Consider the following 24,818-nt stretch of genomic DNA (forward strand, 5'->3'; position numbering starts at 1 on the left):
AGTGGAGGATCAAGCAAATAGATCCACTCAAAGTGCGTCGAAAATACACTTTATATAGCAGTAAAAAGGACACGTGTATCGACTGATTTCACTTCAGTGATTCTATGAGGTAATACATGTTGATGCGGAGGTCACTATAGATGCCGAACAACGCGCAGGCTACACAAGCACTAAGCAATTGCAATGTTCCTTGCACTTGCTCCCTTTGTGCGCTGTGGAACAGCCCTTCTGTCTTACGTATTCTCACGCCCGTTATGGGGCCGCACGTGCTCAGGATATCATTTCTGCTTTCGCACAGTGAGTCATTTGCGCGAATTGCATGCACGTGCTTAGCAACCACGAATTATTAACGTCTGGATCAGCACGGAGGAAATATGCATATTTTTTTACAGAATAGCACCATGACTCTCGTCTGTACCTGCCACCAGGCCTCGGTTTTAATAACAGGCATGTTTTGCAATTGCAGCGTTTAAATCTTATAAGCTCTCGTAGCCAAAAGGCACTTCATCCTGCGTGAGGAAATCAAAACGAAAAAAAATTCAGGGAAGCTTGCACTCACGCGCAAGACTTGAATGGCAAAGCTGTTGTAGGTGATCATTGACGGACGCGAAGTTGAGTTCGTTGTGGTGTCGTGGTTGACGTCGGCGGCACGGCATTTCAATGACCTTATGCTGAGCAAGGCCAGAGTTTGCTCGTCGTTTTGGTCGGCGTTTTCGTACGCCACCCTGCAAGCGCGACTTATCGTCCTGAGCGGATGCTTTGTACGCCGAGCCTCTCGAAGTGCGGCCTCTTCGGGAGTGCGAACTATCCGCGGCCGGGCCATGTGGAGTCAATGATCACGTACAGCATCTTCGACATTCAAGTCGCGGCTTTTCTACGCTTCAGACCGCATGCGCACGACGACTCGAGGACGAACGAACGAGGAGCGTGCGCTATGACGTGTCTTTCTCGTTCCGAGCAAGTGTTGCCGGCATGATACGGTGAACGCTTGAGTATTTTTTTTTTTTTGTAAACGTTTGCCAATCTCCCTAAGTGGGTATAGTTCGCTTGACGAAAGAGCGTTCAAGGCACGCGGCGAACGCTGGAGATTTTTTTTTTTTTTTGCCACCAGCGGCCGTTTTTCTGAAGTAGACGAAAAACGAAAACTTGCATGTGTGATTTGGACGCACATTTAAGATGCCCAAGTGGTCTCAACTGATCTGCCGGCCTGCAATATACGGCGCGGAGCAACCTGGGGTCATGAAACGCGCCAGTAGTTTTTGATAAGTGCTTCTCCACGAGACAACAGAAAGAAAAGGCCCGGCACCTCGTGGTTTTAAATTATTCCGCACCGAGTGCCTATAGGAATATTTATTTTTGTTTTTTGCTGCCTTCGACCATCGAATAAGCAAAACACCGAAAGGTAGATATTGCTGTTGACATCTCTTCCTTTGTCCAGCCTTTAACATATTCAAACGTGTCATCACGGCGAATGCAGCGAGCGCCGTGGTGCCTGGTATAATAGTCAGTTTTTCAGGACTCGTAGAGCGGACAACTTCGCGTTTTATTTAACATATCCAAATAATGGTAATAAATATAGCAGAGAAAACTGCCTTACGCACTTTCTCATTTTGCTAGAAACTGTATCCCCCGACCCTGCAGGATCTACGCATCTTGTCTAGTATAAAAAACGGCACTAAAGTAGATGACACCTGCAGAACGGCAGGCCGGTCCCGCGCTATCCCTTTTGTTTAGCGATCATACTTTGCGCTTGTTCTGCTGTTTCGTCTCCTTCAGCGGAACTTTGTTTTCGGAGATGCGCTTTCACTGGCTAGTCTCACTCGCTACTCAGCTGCTGCTACTGGTTCCGGAGGGGGAGTGCTGCTGTCGACAAACTAAAGAGCGTCTTCCCAAAAGAGTTCCATCTCGTATTTCACGCGTCCAATCACCCTTTCAGTTTGTAATCGCATAATCTGTTATAATTTCTGCAATGTAGTGAAAGGAAGAGGGTGGTGGTCAGGCAAAACGGAGACGTATTCATGGTGACGCACACATCCGTAATACCTATCTCAAAAGGCATTCCAATGACCAGAGCAATAATGAGTGACTGAGCGTCAACTAAACCTTTAACAAAATAGTGGCTGACATCCTCGATAAAACGACTGCTGACAAATTATCCTAGGTGGCCAAACAATCCAAGGTAGCGTTTACGTGGCTGTTGTAAGATTTTTTTGTTAAGCTACAATTGATGAAAACAGTACACCAGTGGCGTATTGAAACACCTGGTCGAATAATTTATGGAGGTGACTCGCCGGTATGCAGACCTAACTCTACGGGCTTGACGTTGATGATGATGGGCTATTCCAGACAGGATTGCGATTTCAACAACAAAAAAAGGAAGCGGGAGAAAGTATATTCCACAGACAATCATGGCCCTTGGGGGATGCTTTACGTAGTCTCTAGGAAACATAATGGCTGGACCGGCCATCATACTTTGAACTCTTATCTACATTATCGCAGCTAACGGAAGAAGGCATAACGCCCCAGTGCTACTTAGGGAAAGCGGCAGACCCAATCTTCTTTTTGAGAAGATCTTTCAATCTTAATTACTTTACTCTAATTAAAAAATTAGTCACTTAAAAAAATAACGCGCCATAATATCACCCCGGGAGAATTGGTCGGGGAAACTGGCATCGGGGCAAATGGCACGCGGGGATACTGCACGCGGGGCAAATGAGACGTGGGGCTAACGTCGCTGGGTTTTAGCGACGGGGATTCTGCGCGCGGGGAAATCGTGATACACCCCCTAAGAACATCCTGCTCATTAGTACAATACATTTTTTTCTTTCCCTCTCTCTCTACCTACCTTGGCTTTGGGACCATTTTTTCCATTTTTTCCTACACCCGATTTTTTCTGTTTGACACCCTCATATATATATATGGAGAGAGAGAGAGAGAGAGAGAGAGAGAGAGAGAGAGAGAGAGAGAGAGAGAGAGAGAGAGAGAGAGAGAGAGAGAGAGAGAGAGAGAGAGAGAGAGAGAGAGAGAGAGAGAGAGAGAGAGAGAGGACAATAAAACTTTGAAGATGGTGAGCAAACCAGAAACAAAACTTTGGAGCCAAAGTCCGGTGCCCCAGCTTCGTCAAGCAAATTTGCATTTACATTGACGAAGTTATATATAGGGAGGCAGACTCTCTGTGCGTACAACAATGGTTATTGTACTTTATTTACACGTTAGAAAGAAACTTCTATACATTTTTATTTCTTTACAGTCCTCCACAGCAACGCTACAAGCCTAACGCAAGACCCCGATGCCAAGAAAAGATTTATAAGCATTCCTCACCTGAAACGGTACTTGGAAAACTGGAGGATCAGGTAATTATACGTTTATACTGTGCTCTTGTCCATGTTTTCGCATTCAGTAGCCCCTTTTTGTAGACGACACCCACATTTTCATTTAGGATGTATTCGAACATGATCACTTATGGGGCTGCAGATTCTCGTCGCTCATCAACCCTTCAATCATCTGCCACTCGGACAGAATTATTTTTCTGCAGCCCTCAAAATGAGATGTTGAGATTCGGCTAATTGCTGCAATTAGGCGCTGTTTGCTGGTGTGACGGTCGTGTGTGTACCCGGACTACTCCGAACGAGATGGAAGAACTCCGATGGAAGAACGAGATGGAAGAACTCCGAACGAGATGGAAGAACTTTGGCCACAGGAAGTTTTCCCGTGGGAACGCGAGGCTGCTTCGCTAAGGACACATGGTTCCTCTTTGCCTCGGGGTGAGCCAGGATTCCCCCCGCTCGACGTGTCCTTGGCGGATGAGCAGACGGCGACGTCGTCCACCGCCGCTTGAAGCCGGCCCTTCTCCCCCTTTTCCCCGCCGCTGTTTGGACGTAGGAGGAGGAGGAGATAAAGAAGAGCGAACGCAGGGGATCGAGGTTAGACTTGGGGTGACCGTCTTGCCATTCGGACGCAGCCGTACGAGCAATCCGAAAGCGCGTCCCTCCCAGGAGCCCGCTCGCTGCCAGCGTTTCCCGCACCGGTCTACACCTCGAGCCCGCCGAGCTACCGGTCCTGCCCAGCCTCCCCTTCCTGACCGCAGTCTACAGCTCGAGCTCGCCGAGCCACCGGCCCCGCACTGCCTCCATCTCCTGGCCCCGAGACCCACCTGGCCCTTCGGCGTCCCGCCTACGATTGACCCCCCTGCAACACGAATCCGCCCAACCTGGTGAGGGAGCCGGCACCACTGAGGCACTCCATTAAACTAATTGTTAATGTTTTTCACCCGCCTCAGTGTGTCTCATTTCCTCCAAGCTCTGCGTGGACTCACCTTAACATGACTTTGTGACTAACCCATTAAACGAGCGTCACACTGGGTATAATTTATATTTAGGACACACTTTAGTTCGTTTCTATCCATACGCAGCATAAATGCTGCCGTAAAGGTTTGTAGTTTTGTAGTTTGATGACACAATGTTAACGTCCGCATCATTTCCGGTGGGAGAGGCGCTTTGGTGTGCTGGTCAACGTCACTTGCAGGCACGGCTGGCGACCGGGTCTGCCGAGCACCCTGTGACCGAACTTCACTGCGCAGGCGCGGAAGTTGCTGCAATCGCGTATCCTTTCGCATCCGCTGTAATATAATTGCCCTTTCCACGTTTCTGTTGTCTCTACTTCCGATTTCGGCCTTCGCGAGCGCTTTACGCCTATTATTAAGGTTGCTGCTTTGGGAGTTCCTTTACAGGCCAACGCCTGCATGTGTACTAGATCAGCTATCAGCGTCGGTGAAGGCGTTCATAGAATTATTCTCAATTATAATTTGGGCAATCAGTCATGTCCCTTGATGCGCCAAAAATTATGGGCAAGTATAACTCACTTTATGGACTACTTTCAAAGTCAAGGATGCGATGGAAGCACGCCTGGTCGGATGCATTTTCAAGAATAAAAGGGCGAGAACGCGACCACGAAGTCAGTAGCACGGAAGCTACTGACTTATACCCACGGGAGCCTGGGTTACAGTGAAAGAAAAATTAGCCGCGTATGTACTCGCTTCAGTTTCAATTTCAGTTCTTAGTTACAGTTATTAGTGATTCCAAAAATGTAGTACAATAATAATATCATACAGACTAGGGCCCCATAGAAGAAACCTGTAAAGGGACCCTCGGTGAGTAAGAGCAAACAATAAATTAGAACAAGCAAACAAGATCGAACAAAGCATGGCTGGTCGACCTCTTCAATTCGCTTGAAATTTGTTACCTCATTCCCGCATGTATTTAATGTGCGAATTCACAAATATATTCGACGGAAAAAAATTTTCTCCGACAGAAAAAAAAAATTGCAACGCACCCGTGTGGAACCCGGCCGCTACCTGCCCCTGCACCGCGGCAAAATTTAGCGACGCCTACCAAAAAATATATTCAGCAGGCGGGAATGGTAATTTTTATGCTTAATCTACGCCTGGTGTACATTTCGCCCTCAAAATATCGTTGACTAGAAAACATTTGTTTTCTGTAATAAATTTTCAAATCTTGCTCAGAGCGCATTTTGTTCTGTGGTTTTCGGGCCAGTATTATCGTAAGTACTCAAGCTAGAGCGTTCAAATTGTAGTGAGGGCTGCTCCTGGCAAGCACAAATAAGGGCCGTAAATATCGTGTCTGTGCAAGCTACCGTGAAAAGCAACAGGAGCACAAGTTTGAAGAAAAAACGAAAACACTCCAAAGTTGAGAGACTTTATTAAAAAAAAAAACACTTCTTCGATTTTGCTGAAATTCTCCCCAGATGTTCACCTGTGCTTGTACTTCAATTATCATTAAAAACATTCCGCATCATTTTGTTCCTGACGCGCCTACAGCGCGAGAAAAAAGCCTGGTTGGCCAGGTCTTCACAAGGTACTGAGACACGAAACAGTGAGAGCAACTTCCACCGAAAGTGCAGACGTTTTATAATTTTTTGTACCAAAGGCAAACGATTACTTTTTGCACAGTATTACGGAGAATTCAGAAGTGAAACTGATTTTTTTTTGTGAATTTTGGACCGAAAATAAACAATCTGCGCACCGCTAAACGTGTACTGTTTGAAGAAAAACGGAGGAACTCCAGGTTCATGCTCCTATGTAAAAAAACACTTCTTCGAGTTTTATGAAGCTTTCCACAGATATTTTCCTCTAAATTTACTTGCGTGAGCCATTAAAAAAAACTCGCATCATTTTGATCACTGAAAAGCAAAAGAGCCTTGTCAAGCATGCTCGTCACAAGGAGCTGAGACATAAAACGACGATCGTAACTTTCTGCAGATTTACTTTATTTATTTTGTAGAAAGGGCAGAAAATCTTCTGATATACGGAGAATTGAATTGCCAAGTGACATTTACAAAGTCAATGTTTGACATGACAGAGTTCTATCGGCACCCCATTAATACCGTGCAGCTACTAGCTGTTTATTTACACGTTGCTTGCTTCATCAATGTTCACGGTTTCCTCAAAGGGGCACAAACAGTCCGCGCTGCACATAGTTTGCATATATCTGCTTCTGATGACTTCCTTAGACGCCACACGTACCAGGACTGTATGCCGGGAAACGCACGCGCTGTTCGCCATTCTTCCTTTTTAAAGACGATAGTCTTTCTTGGGCTACTTAAACCCAGAAATTTTGGTCTGTCTGTATGTCTGTCTGTCCGTCTGTCTGTCTGTGACTCGATTCAGCCACCCGGCCAAAGTAAATGAATGCCTGCGCAATAGTCTTATATAGTCACAGCTAAATGTGCCCGTCTAATTCCGGTGTAATGTCCATACTTGTCGATATTGTTGAAGAACAACAAGACATTACGCATATATAAGGCAACAAATTAATACGCAAGTGATATTTGCAGCGTTCCTTTATAAAAAATCGTACACGTTTGATTTTGGCGAGATTAAATACTTCATCAACTGAAGAAACAAATATCACTCCGCCGTCGCCTGTTGTCGCCCGCGCCATATAGCTTCAGGGGGCATTTGAAGAAATCAAGTGGCAGCAGTTACGAAAGGTTCCACTAGATAGATTGCACGTTCTGCTTGGAACGCACGTGGACTAGGGAAACGCGGTTCTATAACACTGAAGTATGGCGCCTCGATTAACGCGCGTCTTCGCCGTACGGCAGCGTTCGCATCGAGTCACCCGGACTGGAGCAGTGGAACGCGGTAAATTTGAAATGATTTAAGCAAACCTTTGGCGTCTTTACCTTGGGAGGAGCGCGACGCAAGAGGAACAACATGACAGGTGAGCGGGAAAGCGAAGGGACGCATTTACTTGGCAAAAGTCGATAAAGACCATCGTCTTTTGACGACATTTGCAACAAAAGGAGCAGATACGCGGCCAATTTTTTGTTTCGCGGTAGCTGGAAACTGGGTTCCCCTCGAGGTATATGAAATGAATATTCTTGATCTTCCCAGAGAACCCAGTTACCATGTCTTTTGCCATATAAATCGCATTTCTTGCGGGTTCTCTTAGGTTGTAAAGTGTCGCCTGGTGTTTGACGATTCCCCCAACTCCGTCGCAGGCATCCTTTCCGTGCCCTGTTGCGGAAAATATCCATTGCGTTTCAGGCACGTCGCTCTTTCGCAACTCATGAATCTGGTACCTGTTTTTAAAGTGACTGCCAGCTCCGTCCCTCACATAAGTCACCTTGGAGTACAGTGGGAGATTGTCGTCTACCCATTGCCTGATTTTTTCTAAAGCCAAGCAGGCATGCTCAGAGTCATGGAAGACGTCATCGCTTGCAACCACAAAACTATGACTGTTATGCCGGATCGTCACGACACAAGTGAATATCGATACTTGGTTTTTATGCCACTGGTAGCTCTGCACATCGTCGGGAAGGAGGACAGTCCAATTTTCGGCAAAATCAAAGTGAAACACCACGTTTCCTCGCTGTTCACATTTCTTTTCATTTCTGGGGCTTTCGGTTGGGATTGTGCACGATCCATGTAGCCAGCGACAGGCGGAGTCCCCTCAGGAATGCTGAAGGGTCAAGGGTCTTCTTCACAAGGTCGCCGGACTCCCACATGGCAACCACAATGTCTTCTTCTTCCGGGATATTTAGTGTTTCGAGCGTCAGGGACTCTCCTTTCGGGCACTTGTCGCACTCCTCCAAGAAGCAGTGGTGTGATGCCGGAGTGCAGAGGAATGCAGCGCTCAATCGACAGACATCTATTTTTGAGTTTCTAGCTTTTTCCACAGCGGCAACATAGAGTTCGTAGTTGGCACAGTAGACGCAGGCACACACTTCTTGCTGAGGACCACATTTGACCCAACGAGGCCGCAACGACTAAAACTTTGTTAGCCCAATGCTTAAGTCAGGATTTCATTCCTTGTAAATGCGGAACGCTTCTCAAATTGATCGTGTCATAAAGTGTTTCGTGACAAGAGTTTTTTCTCCGTCACGCACAACCGAGATGACGTCTTTGTTATTCGGACTTTGTCTCGAACACTCCAGCTCATCTTTCGTGAAGTATACGTATTCACATCCCGTGTACGGGTCTGGCCGATACCATACGTTGTGCTTTTCCCTCAACTTCCGGGACTTGTTGATCAGGTACATGGAAGCTTTCGGAATGATCTTTTGTACTTCGTTCTTCTTGAGGGATGACGACAGCAACATGAGCAGCTGGCAACGCTCCCTGGAGGATGTATAAGTTGCAAAAGCTTGTCGAAAGTTGTGGTTGAACTCGGCGCAGGTAAAGCACTTTTTCTCTGTTGAGCCAGATGCAGTCTTCGCGTTATATGCGGCGCGCACGCTCGAGCGCACTTTTTTGGTCACAGCTTGCTCCAATTCCCTTTGCTTTCGCTTGGCATCAGCTGGTCTGTCCCATTTTCTCACTGCACTTGACGGCTTCAATGGAAACACTTCAGGAAGAAGTACTCCAAGGTTTAGGTGTTCCACAGCTTCCTCGGTAGTCACAAAAATGTCGGCGTCAGGCTCCGACATTTGCAGAGAAATTTCTTTGGTAAACTGCATGAAACAGTGCTGACACAAGAAATCATCTTCACTCACTTTCTTGAAGTTGTCCGGGCCCAAAAGGCGTTTCAGGGCGCTGATGTCCAGGTCCTTAACACTGCGAAAGTTTCGTTTCTGCGGTACCCTCCGTCGATGCTTGTCGAGATAGTCCGCGCAATGCACTCGATGAAAGCTACTCTTCGCAGCCATGGAGCAGGGAAATAACGAACAAGATTAAACACAAAAGAGACTGAGTAGCAAGCGAAATATATACAAAAAGAATAATAAAATCAGAATACTTAAAAGGAATAACAAAAAAATGATGAAATGAAGATTGAAATGCTACCGTAGTCAAATAGCGGGGAGGCAGCGCAAGGCACTCTCCTAGTGTGGCATAACTGAAAACTCGTAACCATTCAAACGCATGCAGCCCCCTTTCTTCCACTCTCTTCTTTCGCTCTTTCGGTCAGCCAAGTCCCCGCCCCCGCATCCGGTTTGAAAAAGCACAAAAAATAGTCGACTCAAACAAAAAAAAACAAGATCCCACATGTGCCGTCCCGGACCCCACCAGGCTCAAGGGCGTTTGCTTTCCTGTTTGGTCGCTAATTCGGTAACTGAACCAGTGTGTCCGGAGAAGGACCGAAGAGGGGCGCGCTACCTTGAGGCGTTATCCGCGCCGGGGTCGTGTGTGGCCGATGTCCGTTTTTAATGCTTGCCATGTGTGCTGCCGACCAAACGGGCTTCCGTTGAACCTTTGATTTCAGCCGAACGAAAGTTACGTCCAGGCGAGTTAAAAAACAAGACTGCGTGCAGCTTGACAAATAGCTGATTTTATGAACCAAATATGGCGCATCACGGCAGCAGTGCGCACATACTCAAAAAAAGAGCGTTGATAATGTAAGACAAAGAGTGACCGCGGTTGGCAAGTGTCTTCAAGCAGATCCAAAAATCATAAACTTGGTTTTAGCTGGGTGATAAGTTGCTTCTCATAGCACCATTTTGTTATAGCTGTAAGTGCGTTATTCAATTGCAAAGTAAGAGCAGTTAAATAGTAAGCAGCGGAAGATATGGTCGTGTCATCCGCGTATAATACGCAGTGACGCGGTTTAATTACATTGACTAGATCATTACTGTAAATAATAAATGACCCAAAATAGAACTATTTGGCAAGCCTTGGTAAAGCTTAGCTTCAGAACAAGCACCTGAACAAGTAAACCGAGCGTTCCCTATGTGCAACTAATTTTTCAGGAAGGTTAATGGAGCCCCAGTTCTCATAAACCTCTAATTTATTAAAGAGAGTCGTACGATTAATGGTACCGAATGCCTTGGTGAAATCTGGGAAAACAGACCCAACATATTTATCAGAGTCAGCGGATAGTGATGGACTTGTCGGACTGCTTGAAGGAAAGCCAAATTGCCAAAATTGACTTCAGTGCAAATGTCGACGAAAGACGATAGTCTTCTGCCGGCCCGGCCACGGAAACGCCTCTCTTCTCCCTCCCGCCCACCTCTCATGCTATATTACCCTCCCGTTTCGCTCCTCAAACGATAAATTCGGTGGAGGCCAATTAAATTTTCCCACGTTCCACTGCTCGTGCGCCACCTACTGGAACCTTTCGTTACTGTTGGACTTATTGGAATGCCACCAAGAGGTCTGGACACGGGTGCAAGCGCTTCTTGTATTTTCGGGTCAGAACGTTGTTTTCAATGCGTGTTTTTATTTGATACTGCAAACATCACACAGACGTATTTTTAATTAAGAGAACAATGCAAATACCAGTTATGTATAGCTGTTTTTCCTCAAATATGCCTAGTGTATTTCTTTTTTTTTTTTTTTTTTGCTGAACGATTTTCACAAGTATGAAGTGTGCTTCCGATTTAGTGGTTTGCAAAATTTTGTTTACATGAGGGGGTAAACAAGTCACTGAAGGATGATTGGTGCGATGGCTTCTTTGAAATGAGTGATGCAGGAGTGGTGCACGGCGTCAGAAGGCAGATCATTCCAGTCCCTAGATATTTGAAGAAAAAATTAAGAATGGTGTGCGGCAGTATGCGCACGAGCAGGATAAACAGCTTTCGAATGGCTTAGTCGACATGAAAGGCGATGAGCAGGAATGAAAGCCTGGTTTAGGTGTATGGAATGATAAAAGCGATGAAAAAGGCATAGTCTGTGAAATATTCGATATAGGAAGTGAAACAAAACAAAAAAAATTATATGAGAGCAATCACGAGCTAACGCTGAGCTCTTACAACCCCGCAGTTCACTATTGATACGACACTTTCTGGGAAAGAAAACAATCATTTATTGGGGCGGAAGAAATGCGCGAGTGTAGCCTGCTTCTTGGAGCGCATCGCGTTGCTGGTGAGTGCTTGCTCCACGGTATCTGAACAGTCGACAAGCACAAGACCGCTGCCCTCAGTGGCACTGCAGTATCGCCGTAGCAGGGCCACGGCAGTGACGGCTTCGCTCGTGCTCGGAAGCGGTACGGAGTCCTCGGTGTATTCGACAGAGCGGAGACAAGCATAAATACAAGCGAATAACGGCGAACCCAGCGAATCGAGCAAGTGCGCGCAGCGAGTGGCGCGGACTTGATGTTCGGTGACACCGCAGCCCGCAGCGCCCCATGTGCCGCTTTCGGCTCCAACGTGCATGCGTGGAGCTGGTCCACTCTGCCACGGCCGGTTTGGACCACTGTTTCGATGCGCCCGAGCTCACGCGGGAGTCGCAAGCGACACCCGCGCCACTGCTGCGCGCCGATGTATTGCGGGAAAGCCTGCCGCATGCCTAAGGAGAGCGAAAAATCCCGCGCGGGAGAGTTGGATATATCCATGTGAGCAAAATCGCGTTCGATATAAAAAGTTTTAAATGCATGTAATTTTTACCAGAATTATACAAGGGTTCGATATAGGCAATAATTCGATATATCCGTGTTTGATATAGGCGGGCTTTACGGTACATAGCCTGATTACGCTATACCAAAAACACTTTTGATTGACGTCACCACATGAGATGAAGATTGCCTCCATATAAGATACAATATCAGCAATAAAGCTAAATGTGGCAGGATAACTTCTGTACGCGTATTTTATGCCACAGGAAAGTTTTGCAAGCCCTTTTAAATGAATGTATTTTTCTACGGGCTAGTTACTTAAGCATGCTTGATAAATTGTAAATTTCAGTTTTTCTATTGGGATCGCTAAATATTTGCTTTGATTTTCAACTCCTTCAATAGTCATTATTCGGTTTGTACCAACTTCAAAACCAAAAATCACTATTTGCAAATCCTTACTTATCTCTAGACAAACAAGCCATCATTTGCCTTCTCAGAAAAGCGAAAAAAGCTTTCAAAGGTGTGATCTTTCAGTTACAACAAAAAGTCAGATTGTTGGTACATTATAGCTTTTAAAAACAACGCGAAAGAAGGAAGGAACAGATACTCTGCGCCTGTGTCGTCTGTTCCTTCCTTAGTCCCGTCTTCCGCGCTGTTTTTAAACCCTTTATAGATGCGCTGTTTTGCGAGGGGGAAGTGTGTGAAGGTCCCTCTGCATTTACCTACCATACTTGTACCATGCAATATAAAAGTGCCACAATTACAATTGCACCCAGTATATTATTTCAGCCAATTATGAATATATTTTTGTGCCCATTCCCAGCAGTTGTGCTAATAGGAGGGAAGCGCCTGAGATTCCGCTTCGCTGTGGCCTGTGGGTACAAGCCCCCACTTCCCGCGCGCACCCAGCGCTATCTACTGTTTCGCTTGGAACCCTCCTTCCATTGTTTTGAGCAACTCCTAAAAAAAACCGCGCTGTTCGGCCTCAATAACCTAGTGGGCAGAAACCATGGGTTTGGTCCCAAACGACCTGAGTTTGAGCCCCAGCGGTGCCAAAAATTCTGCAAGACCCATGATTCTTCATTCACTGCAAAATTATCTCTAGACTCAATTCTAGGCATAATTGTCTCCAATAAGCGTGATTTGCTATCTTTTAGGTCAGTTTAGGGATGGGACACAGCATATCAACGCGTTTAATTGTCTCGCTTTTGCCTATATCGGAATGGAATATCGCAAGACAAGTCCAGAGCCCGGTGGCATTTTCAAAAACATGGTACTTTGTATAATGAAAGGTTTCACCTTCAATACGAACGTAGCTGAAATATTTCGTAGAACGCGATAAAGCTTTTGTGTAATCCGCTTTCAAAAGTTGCTGCTTGTAGAGTGAGGCTCCATCTGTCTGTACATGGCCTACAGAAACATAAACAGGAGCATAATCAAGAATAATAGAGGAAAACATTCTGTGTAGCACCCAATGATTCCTGAGTAATGAGTTCTGAAGAGACTCTGATGAGCTGGAAACCAGGACTAGGCCATGTGTTTGTTGAATAGGATACAGGCCTGGAAGGCATGTCCCAGCATGCAAGAGAGGAAAAGTAAGCAGCTAAACTGGCTGTGTGGCATCCTCATCACACGGTGATTTGTCTCTGCAGCTTCCAGAGGATCGCTGACATCGTGAGGAAGACGCTCCTCCACAAGGTGTCGTCACTTCTGGAGTGCATCTGGTCCAGGTGTTCATTGTGTAAACTGTAACAAGACGACGTGATGCATGCAGAGGAATCAAAACAACCCGCACACGTAAAAGGGTGTTCTCTGCTGTTTATTGCCAACATTTCATCATTTTATTTGTTGTACTGCACACCCAATTGTATGGCTCCACGTATCTACTCAGAAAGACAGCACTGCTAAATGTTGTGGGAATAACTACCTTGGTGTCATGAATAAAATTATTCATTCCAAATCAAATGTACCGTTTTTTTACTGCTCATAATAACCTGGCAGTTTTTGGAACCAAATACAATAGATCCAGGCAAAATGAACAATGGTGAAGGACAGAAAAAACTGCATGAGCACTGCTCCCATGTTGTTCCTTCTCTTCGTCAATATTTGTTTTGCACTGCCTAATACATTTACAATGCTAACCAACTAGCCCACCTTACCACCATAAGTGAATATATCAGCATGACCAGCAAGGCTGGGTGCAGCTCAAGGAGTGGGCTAAACAAAACACGTGTTTGTAATTTGCAATTAAGCTGAATGAATGAAATTTGCAAGCTGAATGAAACTTGGAAAGGCTCTATTTTTATTAAGCGGGCAAAGACAGCTATGTCCGCTTTCCTCTTATAAAAGCCGATGTGTTCACAACAGACAGCAATTTCTCAATATTTACAACTTCGTGTTCGTGAAACTTCATGAAAATTAAATGAAATTCAGAGTGCTGTGAGAGTCGTCTTAACGGCTAATTTCCAAATAATTTGGTTCTGGAGGTAGTTTCGATTAGACCAGTTTTACAGCAGTTTTCTGAAACCATGCTATGTGAATGGTTCTGAAACGGTGAGCGCATGAAGCCTGGCTGCGCAAGCAACCCCCCTCTTCCATCCCCCACCCCCCAAAACCCCGTGCGCACTCTTGAGGGGGTTGACACATTAGACCCTGGCCAAAACGTCGCTCCAGAAGTCCTTCAAGGTGCGTGTGTTGGAACGGAAAAACAAAACTTTACTCCAGGAGCCCCTAAAATGGGAGGAGACAGAAAATTTTCTTCCTACTTGGATTTGTTTTCGCGTGTTATATTGGGAAACAAAAACATATACGGCTTCGCAGTAAAATAAAAAAACACGTCAAATATAAATAACAATAATAACTGAAATTAACACATACAAAAATTGCAACTACATTTACATAAGTCGAAATAGTGATTTTCCCGTGTAGGGCAGACCGTAGGGCTACCGACAATATTGTGTGGGACGATGTAGGGCTTTTTCACACCTGGTGTGGGGCGTTGCAGCCAAAATTAGTTGGCAACAGTGCCGTCGGCGCTCCTTGTTGGCTCCCTTGATCTCGAACCGTCGCTTCGTTGGGGTCCGCCTGCAGGACATCTACGCTCGCGGCTTAGTCCTCGTTCTTGTCGTCCCTGGTGCTTTCTTTCCCACCGGCGTTGACGGACGACAAAAGGAGTCTTGAAACGCGCTTTGCACGTTCTGTCCGCCGTGATGTGGCTGCCTCCGCAAAGGCCGCACTTGGGCTCACACGCGTGATCGTCGGTGGGCTTGGCGGTTCCGTACCCTCGACAGATTTTGTTGTTAGGGTATGGGCACACGTCCATTCTATGCCCCAACCGGCCGCAGGCTTGACATGCTTCAATCTGCTTTCTATATAATGTGCACTCCGTGAGGAGATAGCCGTACCTGACATATCTTGGGATTTTCTTTCCGGCAAACGGATGACCACCGACCGAGATCGCCCGATGCGATTTGCTTGTAATGCCGTGGGGTTATAGTCCTGCACGACTTGCTCTTGGATTTTAATGGGCGTGTCCTCGTGAGGAATGCCCCGAATCACGCCTTTAACGGTTCCATACGGTGCGGCCTCGTATGTACTGACATCATATGCAGTTCCCCTGACGTCGATGCGCTCGACCGCCGCATAACGGTCAGCGTTCTCCCGCCGGGGTGTGCTTATTACGAGAATGTTCCGGTGGCCGTTGGGGCATACGACGTCCTCTCTTGCTTCTTTTGCTGCGACCTGCGCTGCCGCCGCCAGAGCTCGACTTAATTCTACTCTAGTCACTTCACTAACGCAGAGCACGCCACGTGGTCGGACGACGATCTTCATGTCGCCTCGCGGGAGACGGCGTGACTTCTTCAGTTGCCTTTCCTTGTGAATAGACGGGCGCTTTGTACGCTCCGCTCCGTCCACGCCCGTCCTTGAGCTGCAGCTGGTGTCTCCGATGAGGTCAGGCGTGGCCTTGGCCGCCTCGCCTCCGGTGCCGGGCGGCGCCACCGATTTCTTCAACTTTTCCCCGGCCGTCTTCCAGCCATTGGCTCGCATGCATAAAGCCGGGTCAACTTCCTCCCCGTCGACTTCTATGTACATGGCTGTAGCCATCTCTTCCGACAGCCGAGCTCGACCCCGGCGTGGCCGAATTCGAGGTTAGGGTTAGCGCGGTGGCGGCAACCGATTTCATTCAAAGTCCTCTAGAATGCAAATCCTAGATCTCCCACAAGTGAAATTGGTGTCCACATGGTCGGGAAGACTTCACGGAGGTTTTGGTGAAAGAATCCGGTCAATTAGGATGAAATAATCGCCGTGGTCGCGGTCGAAAGACGGAGCGAGGTGAACATGCGTCTGTACTAGGCTCCTTCTTCTTCCTCTTTCTCCCGCCGACAACGCGGCTCAGCCCGTAGGCGGCCGCCAAAGAGCTGCGCCCTTAAATGAAGGAGCCTCAGACTAATGCGTAAAACTGGAAGTTAGCGAAGCTGTACGCAAACTTCACTAACATCGCGAAGATTTAAGTGCAGGATTGCAGCCTAATTGATTCTTCTTCGCTGCCGCAACGACATTTACTGAATTACTGTTGCTACGAGTGTGAGCTTCCTTCATTTTTTAGAAGTGATAATCATTGGAAGTCACCTTGGAGGAGCGTTCGCTATGACGTGTCTTGTTCCGAGCAAGTGTTTCCACGATTACGGCGAACGCCGGGGTTTTTTCTTTTTCGCCAATCTTGACCAGTATCTTTAAGTGGGCATGCAAGGCTTGACAACCGTTCGCCGGGCACTCTAGGCGGTTTTTCTTTCTTGGTTTTTTTAACTGCCGGGCGTTCGCTCCAATCTTGTGTATTCTCCCTCAGTGGTTATGCTTGGTTTGACGAACGTGCGCAGGGGACGCTGGGAGGTCGTCGCGAGGCACGCGCACAGGAGCGCGAGGCATTTTCTTGGTTTTGTTAACTGCCGGGCGGTTGCTACGAGCTTGGCACTCACGAGCGCACGCTCGGCAATTTCTTGGTATTAGATGCAAAGCATCTCTTGCTCTCAGCTCCGTCGTCCGTCGTCCGTAATCCGTCATCCATCCATCCGCCGGCCCAGGAAGACACCGGCAACACTGTCGCTCCAACATCTCATGGTCGGGCTATGTTCCTCCCTTGTTGTGGCGCCGTCCACACCCCCACTGCGCATGCTCGGTTCATCTCGGGCCGGCCCAGGAAGACACCGGTAACACTGTCGCTCCAGGAGCCATTAAAGGGTAAGACAACACCGGGCGTTCAGCAAGCCGAGCATGCGCAGTGGGGGTGTGGACGGCGCAACAACGACAAGGGAGGGACATAGCCCCGTCGCATCTAATAAAATTACACCATCTTCCCGTAGGGGAACCCTGAGTAGTATGCGAAACAGCCATGGGCTCAACGCAATTTTCCGTTTCGTAGTTCCGGTAAGTGAAAAGTGTGGTAGTTACCATGGAAACCAAACTGTAAATATAACGCTAGCTACGTACCTCAACCTAACGGAAACGACGAACTGAAAATTAATGGGCACTGGAATCGAATCCATGGCTGCTTTGCATACTACCCAGGGTTCCCCTACGGGAACTTGATGGTGTAATTTTTTTTTAACTGCGGACACAAAAAAATACGACTTGCTTAACAGGTGTCGTCACCCCCCTAGTCGGCCGGCTCCTGCGACTTGTCGTCTAATTAGAGGTTTTCCGACGAACTGCGCCCGCAAACGGGTTGAAACCCGTGTCGAGGGTGGTGCCGAAAAAGGGTGACTAAACACGCTACTCATCGGCTACTCATACGCGCAACGGGACCGCACTCTCGAAATGAAAAAAAAAAGGCGTAAGTTGGATTATTTTTTTGTTTGTTTTAAGGCGCAGTAATCTTTTCCGAGTACCGTGTAACGCCCTGGGTTTCCACAAAAAATGAGATTTGGTGGAAGTTAAACCTGTAATCGTTTTAATAGCGTAAATGAAGTGGATTAAACGGGGTATTTGAACATGGGCGTTTTGGTTGTATTGGCAGTGAGCGCGAACACGGGCGGCGCTGCGAAGCGCGCCTTCGTGACGTCGGCTTAGGGACTCTCGGATGTGTCGTCTGCTTCTCTCGGGCTCGCTCTCCGTGCTGTTTCTTTGCGCGCTCGGTTGGCGTTTGATGCTTGTCCGCACAACATTTTGCGTGTGGGTAACTTTTTATCATATTAATAGACTTAAAATCGCATACACAAGCTCAAGGCGTGAGTTAAAGTATAGTTTTGGATACCGATACGGAAGAAAGATTGCCGGCATCGCCCCATTCCTTGCAAAACCGGTCCTGTGCGGTGCGCGTGTTGTCAGAGCTAGGTGTCAGCTTCTGTATTAAGCAATCTTTCGAACAAACGGAACAGCCAGTTGCTAGTAACTGACAACAGCGAAAATACAAGACCAAAACAAATTCCAGGCCTTTGGGGCTGTCGGCTTCGTCAGAAGGCATTACGATTCCCGGTAATCATATGTAAGGTAAAACAGTTTTTTAAACTTTGCCAAACGCTCTAAAGTATTGTATCACATCACTTGACGTTGTTATGGGATGAAAATATGCCGATATACACTATCAGCTGCAAAAACCAGGTTGAGTTCCAAATAGCCCACTGTGTGTATAGGCGCGTGCTGATTTTATACCAGGCTTCTGACCAGTACGGAGGTATATTGAGCGAAACGAGTCACATCTACACACAAAACACAAATTATCCTGAATGGTAATTTTTGGCTGGAATACGTCTTTTAAACTCCTCACGGCAGGCGGCCTGCTCCAACGTGTGGTAGTATGATGGTGGAAAAATTGCCAGTTTACACCGGGGGCCATAAGCCGTCGTAAATAGGCGCAATTACCACGATTTTACCTCTTTACACTTTCATCTTAGCCAAAAGGTACTACCTCAAGGAATTCACATCTCGGTGTATGCTGACGACATCTGCATCTGGGCTTCGGGCAGGAACCGCAGACACATACGAGCAAAAGTGCAGAAGGCTCTGTTCGCAATTGAAAAATACCTCAGCAGCTGCGGGCTGCTGCTGTCTCCTGAGAAGTGCGCTGCCATGGCATTCACCAAGCGCGATGTATCTCGATACCCATTGCAGATAAATGACGTGCAGATACCCTATGTTTGCAATCACAAATTTCTAGACATTACAATTGACCGTTCGTTGTCCTGGGCTCCCCATATCAGGCGACTAAAGGAGCGACTCCTTTCGTTCGTTCACGTTTTGCGGATGATGACAGGAAGCACCTGGGGCTGCTCAGTGTCAGCACTCTTGCGACTCTACAAAGCACTTTTCGTAGGCCTCTTGCGATATAGCCTTCCAGCTTTACATGCTGTGTCCAGGACGAACTTGAAGGTCCTGGAAGGCTTGCAAGCTCGAGCACTGCGAACATGCCTGGGCCTTCCAAAATGCACCTCCACGATAGGAACCTTATGTGAGGCAAGGTGCTTTTCTGCGACCACTCTCCGTTCACAAGAATTGCTCCGCACTGGCCTTCGACATGTTTCTCGATGCTTTGCTCATCCACTGGCTGCCGCTTCTGCATCTCGCGTGGTGCACGTCCCGCCATCTAATTACCTCCGACCCAAGCTGCCTGCTACTCCACCGTGGTTGTGCGCGGCATGGGCTGTGTGCACCACTGTACCTGAAATCGGCAAAAATTACGCCCATCTTCCCGCGAGGGAACCCTGATGTGATGCGACGCATCGGGGGGTTCAAGTGGCGTTTCCATTGGGTTGATTCTCTAAATCGGGTGAAACGTGTTGTGAACGCGTATGATGCATTCCATCACATGCGGGTGTTCTCTCTCATACGCGGGAACGAGAGCGAGCGCTGACTGAACCGCCGCAGCGCGCTACCCGCTTTATATTCACAGCGCCTGAAGGAGAGGATACAGCGGAGGAGAGTCGCGCATGCGCGCACTTGCGCGCCGGAGCAGACGCGAGCGGAGCGAAGCGCGCGCGCGCAGCTGTTGTTTATGATAATGAGACGGAGTGAGAGTGTTGCGCCAGCTGTCGGAGAGAAGAATGGGGGAGAGTTGCACATGCGCAGGTGGTGTGCGGACGCCGACGACGCAGGAGGGATGCATACCCCAGAGCAAGAGATGCGTCGCATCTAAAAGTCGTCTATGCCCGCATCTGCCTTGACATATTTTGTCTTGGAGCACATCCAAACCCGTTATCCAGACCACATCCAAGTGTACACGGATGGATCCGTGACTTTGGCGTCTTCGGCAATCGGCGTATGGATTCCGTCAGCGGGACGGTCCATTAAAGAAAAGCTCAGCCACAGTACATCCTCCACGGCAACTGAGCTAGCAGCTGTCAGAGCAGCACTTCTTTACATAAGCGGAAGACCCGCTCGGCGGTGGGTAATTCTTTCCGATTCCCGTCCAGCCTTGCAACTACTAAATAAGCCGCCTGATTGTCGCAATCAACTTGTCTGCGAAATGAACGAAATATTTTCAAGTGCGGTGCGCGAAGGACATGAAATTTTCCTTCAGTGGATACCAGGTCATTCTGGTATAACGGGCAACAAGATCTCCGATGCGGTCGCCAGAGAAGCCCATGACCTCAACTTCACCGTTGGAATCCCGTTTTCCAACGAGGATAGCAAAGCACTGCAATCGACATAGGATGGCGACCCCAGCGGCCGGCTTGGCAGGATCCTCTGAGCAGTTATGCGCCTCTTCATGCTATAGACCCTCAGTGCGATTTCCCGTATTCACGGGGTCTGCCAAAGCGCACTGAAGGCGTGTTACACCGTCTGCGACTTAATGTTGCATACACCCGAAGCTGCTTGTTTAAGCTGGGCTGGGTAGAGTCGCCATTGTGTGCAGCGTGCTCTACTAGCGACAACATCTGTGAAGGAAAGTTTGACATCCACCTAAATGCAGCCATACGGCGACAAAGGAAAGCTATACAGCTTTCTCAAAAACTTCGCAGTTGAAGAAAAATTCGTCCTGGTCCAGGATTCTAACCCGGGACCACTGCTTAACCGGAGCAGTCGCTCTACCAACTGAGCTAACCAGGAGGCTAGTCGTTAGCAGCGCGAAAACGAATTGATCAACAACTCGAAGTGAAGGACAGGTGTTAATCGACCAGATTTAGGGGAAATCCCCAAGGTGGAGTAAGTTTCTGTGAAGGAAAGTTTAGGTGGATTTCAAACTTTCCTTCACAGAAACTTACTCCACCTTGGGGATTTCCCCTAAATCTGGTCGATTACCGACAACATCAGGCACATTTTAAGCCACTGCTCGCGATATGCCAGTAAGCGGGCAACAGCGTCGAAAGCGCTTGTGCGACTACGACGCGGATGTCCTCTGAAACTCTCACACTTCCTTGGACCCCGGCGAAATCGTCAGGAAGCAGTGCTGGTTACAAAAACACGGCTTACTTTTCTTGCGGAAACAGGGCTAGAAGAGGTTCTGTGAACTCTCTGAGCATGTACAATTTGTATATGTGCGCATTTCCCCTCTTACTCCCCTTTCTTTCTTTCCGTTTCTTTTTCTCTTTATTTTTCGCTGTCACCTCACTGTATTCACCCCATCTGGAGTAGCAAGCGCTACCGTTAGTGGGGCTGACCTCTTCAGCGTTCATTAAAGGCGTTCTCTCTCTCTCTCTCTCTCTCTCTCTCTCTCTCTCTCTCTCTCTCTCTTACAAAACGCAGTATCTAGCTGTGAATACTGCGTTTGTCCGAATGGGAGTATTAAAAACTTCCGCGCCTCCTCCATCTCCTTCTCCTCATCCTTCACCTCTTCCTCCTCTACGCCTCCTTACAAAATGGCTGCCAGTTCGTGTGGTGTGAGCTCCAGCGTCCCCGAAAATTTATTGTCGATGTGAACTTGCGGCCGCACGAACGGATGTGAAGTGCTTCCCGACAATCGAAGCTCGTTGCGAACATTGTGGAACCAGCCTACACTGACGTGCGACACACTGCAACGTCGCCTCTGTGTCACCGACCTTCGAGCCGACGCGAGGCCTAAATGCAGTGATCGCTGAGAGTGGCTCGTCAAAAACAACGCGGTTGTGCCTCTGCGAGGTGGTTGAAGGTAATATTTTCACGTTTTTTATTGTACCCAACATTTTGGGAGACTTGCGCCTCTTCTAGTGTCAAATAAACTCAGCGTGTCCCCCGCGTCACTGCACGGGCGATTCTCCGCCACTGGAGGTGAGCGTTGTGCGGGAAAGACGGCGCCATGCCCGGAACGTCATTGGGGAGGCCGAACGGTGTGAAAGCCATGCGTATTTGCGCGGTTCTCGAGTAGAATTCACTCACTCATTCACACTCGCGAGCAGTATGAAAACTGTCCGAACTCTCAACGCCTGTTAGGTGTTTCTGTTAGGCTGTGTCTGTGGCTTGCTGGCAGGCGAAGCTGAAGTTGGCCGGTCAAACGTCGCAGGGCGGCCGCGTTTCTTGAGAAGTACGTGTGGTGCCAGCCGCGCCTGCTACGATGAGGGTGACTGCCGCGTGCCGCCGGCGATTAATTACTTTCACTGGAAAGGTAGAGGGTCGGGGCCCCGTGGGAGCTCTCCGTACGCTAGGCGCGTGTAACTATAACCAGCAAACGCCATTCGAGGGAGCATTCTGTAGAGTCGACGGACGACTGCTTATTTCATTTTGAGAAGTTGGTCGCCACGAGGGTCGCGCACCCTTTTGAACAGCAGAGCACTTCGTTTTGACGAACTAGTGAGCGCAGGTGTCTCGGACAGAAGTGCAATTTTGTGTAGCTTTAAATAAACATTCAGACATTACAGAAAGTTGGACACAAGAGTGACAAGCTCAGCGTCTTTACAGTGCCGTTTCTTTCTCTTTTTTTCAGGTTAAATGCCCAATATGCTTCTGTATTTGTTGCCGCAGATTTAAAGCGTTTTGCTATCCCTCTAATGCATGTGCTGCTGTGGCTTCCTGGGGAACGTGCCAGGAGGTGCGGCAACGTCAGCGTTTGGGAGGCAGGTGCAATCCAACAGCGCACCGGCGACATGCTGACCTCATTGTTTGCAAATGGCTGAAATTTTTTTTCGTTGAGGAGTGTTGCAGTAGATAAAGTTCTTACCAAGATACCTTGTGTTCTCGATGTAGGTGTTTTGTTGATTCAGTGTTTTTATTGTCTTTTAACGTGTTCACACATATATAGTATTTATGTAATTTTTATGCAATAAATTGACTGTGCAGAAAACAAACTTTTCACGTTTTTCCATTCAACGTTGAAGGCGGAAAAAGACTAGAAATTGCGTAATCCCAAACGAAAAATGAAAATGCGGCCTGTGCGCTCATTAAGAACTCCCAAATACAGTAATATTCCTCTGCGGAGCTTATATCAAGCGCACAAAAACAAAAAAAATCTCGAATGCAGGTCAACACTGCTCCCAACGCGCCCCCTGAAAACTCCCAGTTGGAGGAAACAATACACTCCCAATGGTACCCCTGGAAACTCCCATTGTAGTGGCAGTAAAATGAAACTCCCATACGCTACTGAAAAAACTGCGGAAATAATTGGAGTAAGGCAAAACTCCCATTGGAAGGAGTTTTCAAAACTCCGAATTGGTACTGAGTTATGCAACAAGTCATTTACTCCCATTCCGGCTTATTTGTGTTCTGTGTGTATGGTAACGATACAGTAGCACTATGTTTGTTCAGACATGGACGTATATTAGATGCAAAGCATCTCTTAGTCGACCCTCCATCGTCCGGCGTCCGCACCTCTCCCCCTACACTATAAAAAAAGAAATAGTTAGCGGCGCCCGGTTTCGATCCCACGACTCTCTGGCCCCAACGGGAGGTACGTGGCGCTCTTCCCACTGCGCTACAAAACCGATTATTTTTCTTTAATGCATGGAAATTTTAGAAAACTTCAAAAGACAAGACACTTAACACACAATATAAACACTAACAGACAGCAAAGGGCTAGGACATCAGTCGAACAAAGATCAAAACTCAGGCAAGCAAACGCACGCATCCAAAAGAGGCAGCCACTCTGGTGGATCACTCTGCGCAGCATAAACGCTCCGCACCAACGCCGCCTGTTCCCGAAAAATGCACTTGGTCGGCCTAGGGGGTTCCGCATGCCGATCAGTCATGCGGCACTTCCACAAGCAAACAATCCTAGGAGAACGAAAACGTCATATGGCACCCGATTAACATCTTCAAATGGCAGGAAGCGAATGGTGTACGGGGTGATGTCAATGTCCTTTTTTAGTGTCCGCTGCAAAACGTCCCAGAAAAACACAGCGTCCCGGCACAACACAAAACAATGATCAATTGTCTCTGGTTGATTACAGAGGCGACAATTGTCCGACCAAGGAATAGACATTCCTTTTTCGCGCAGCCATGTCTTAACTGGGAGTGCGGAAGAATGAAGCTTGAAGAAAAATGTTTTTGCATTTGGCGGGATACACATGCTCATTACGCGTTTTAAAACATTGCTTTTCTGGTTATTCTAAGTAAGGCTGGCGATAAACAGGCACCGGGAATATACTTTCAATAAGAGTGTTCGTCATAGTTTTCCTTGACATGCTGAACAGATATTCCAAGGAAAACCGCGCGGTAAGAAAGTTAAATGACTTCACGACCTCTTTGAGAAATCCCTATGGAGGCTTCTTATTGACTTCGCCAGTACACACAAGCAAAAAAGGCAAATGGAAACTTATGCGCTGCTGAAGTACAGTTAGTAAAAGTGGGTGATCAACCAATTTGTAGAAGAAAAAACGAGACACAAGTTGGTGCACAAACAAATGCATGAGCCCAACACCCCCTGCCTTTAAAGGAAGAAACAAGTTTTCCCTGCGCATAGGTTCCCGTTGAGAGCCCCACACAAATGTTGCAAAAACTTTATGTAGGGCTTGAACTTTTCCTCGCGCACAATGAAGCACTTGAAGCACATAAAGGAGCTTTGTGGCAAGGAAGACGTTACACACTCTTGCACGTGCAAACACAGAGAGGTCTCGCCCATTCCATGCCTGCGATGCGCGCTTAACTTGCGTGAGCGCTGATGACCAATGGAGCCCTGTATTCCGTATT

General features: G+C 47.6%; 1 protein-coding gene across 1 annotated transcript in view; it reads left to right on the forward strand.

Moving 5' to 3' along the window:
- LOC144158843 (vitamin K-dependent gamma-carboxylase-like) overlaps positions 1 to 13,716 on the forward strand; it is a 45,380-nt gene extending 31,664 nt beyond the window's left edge. Inside the window, exons 11-12 of the mRNA XM_077690009.1 lie at positions 3,251 to 3,353; positions 13,442 to 13,716. Coding sequence (XP_077546135.1) covers positions 3,251 to 3,353; positions 13,442 to 13,541 — 203 coding nt within the window. The 3' untranslated portion in view covers positions 13,542 to 13,716. The remainder of the gene's footprint in view (positions 1 to 3,250; positions 3,354 to 13,441) is intronic.
- Positions 13,717 to 24,818: the final 11,102 nt, after the last annotated feature.

This window comes from Haemaphysalis longicornis, unplaced genomic scaffold (assembly GCF_048455015.1).
Source record: "Haemaphysalis longicornis isolate Haplotype H1 unplaced genomic scaffold, Haemaphysalis longicornis Haplotype H1 scaffold_1, whole genome shotgun sequence".
In the NCBI taxonomy this organism is placed as follows: Eukaryota; Metazoa; Arthropoda; class Arachnida; order Ixodida; family Ixodidae; genus Haemaphysalis; species Haemaphysalis longicornis.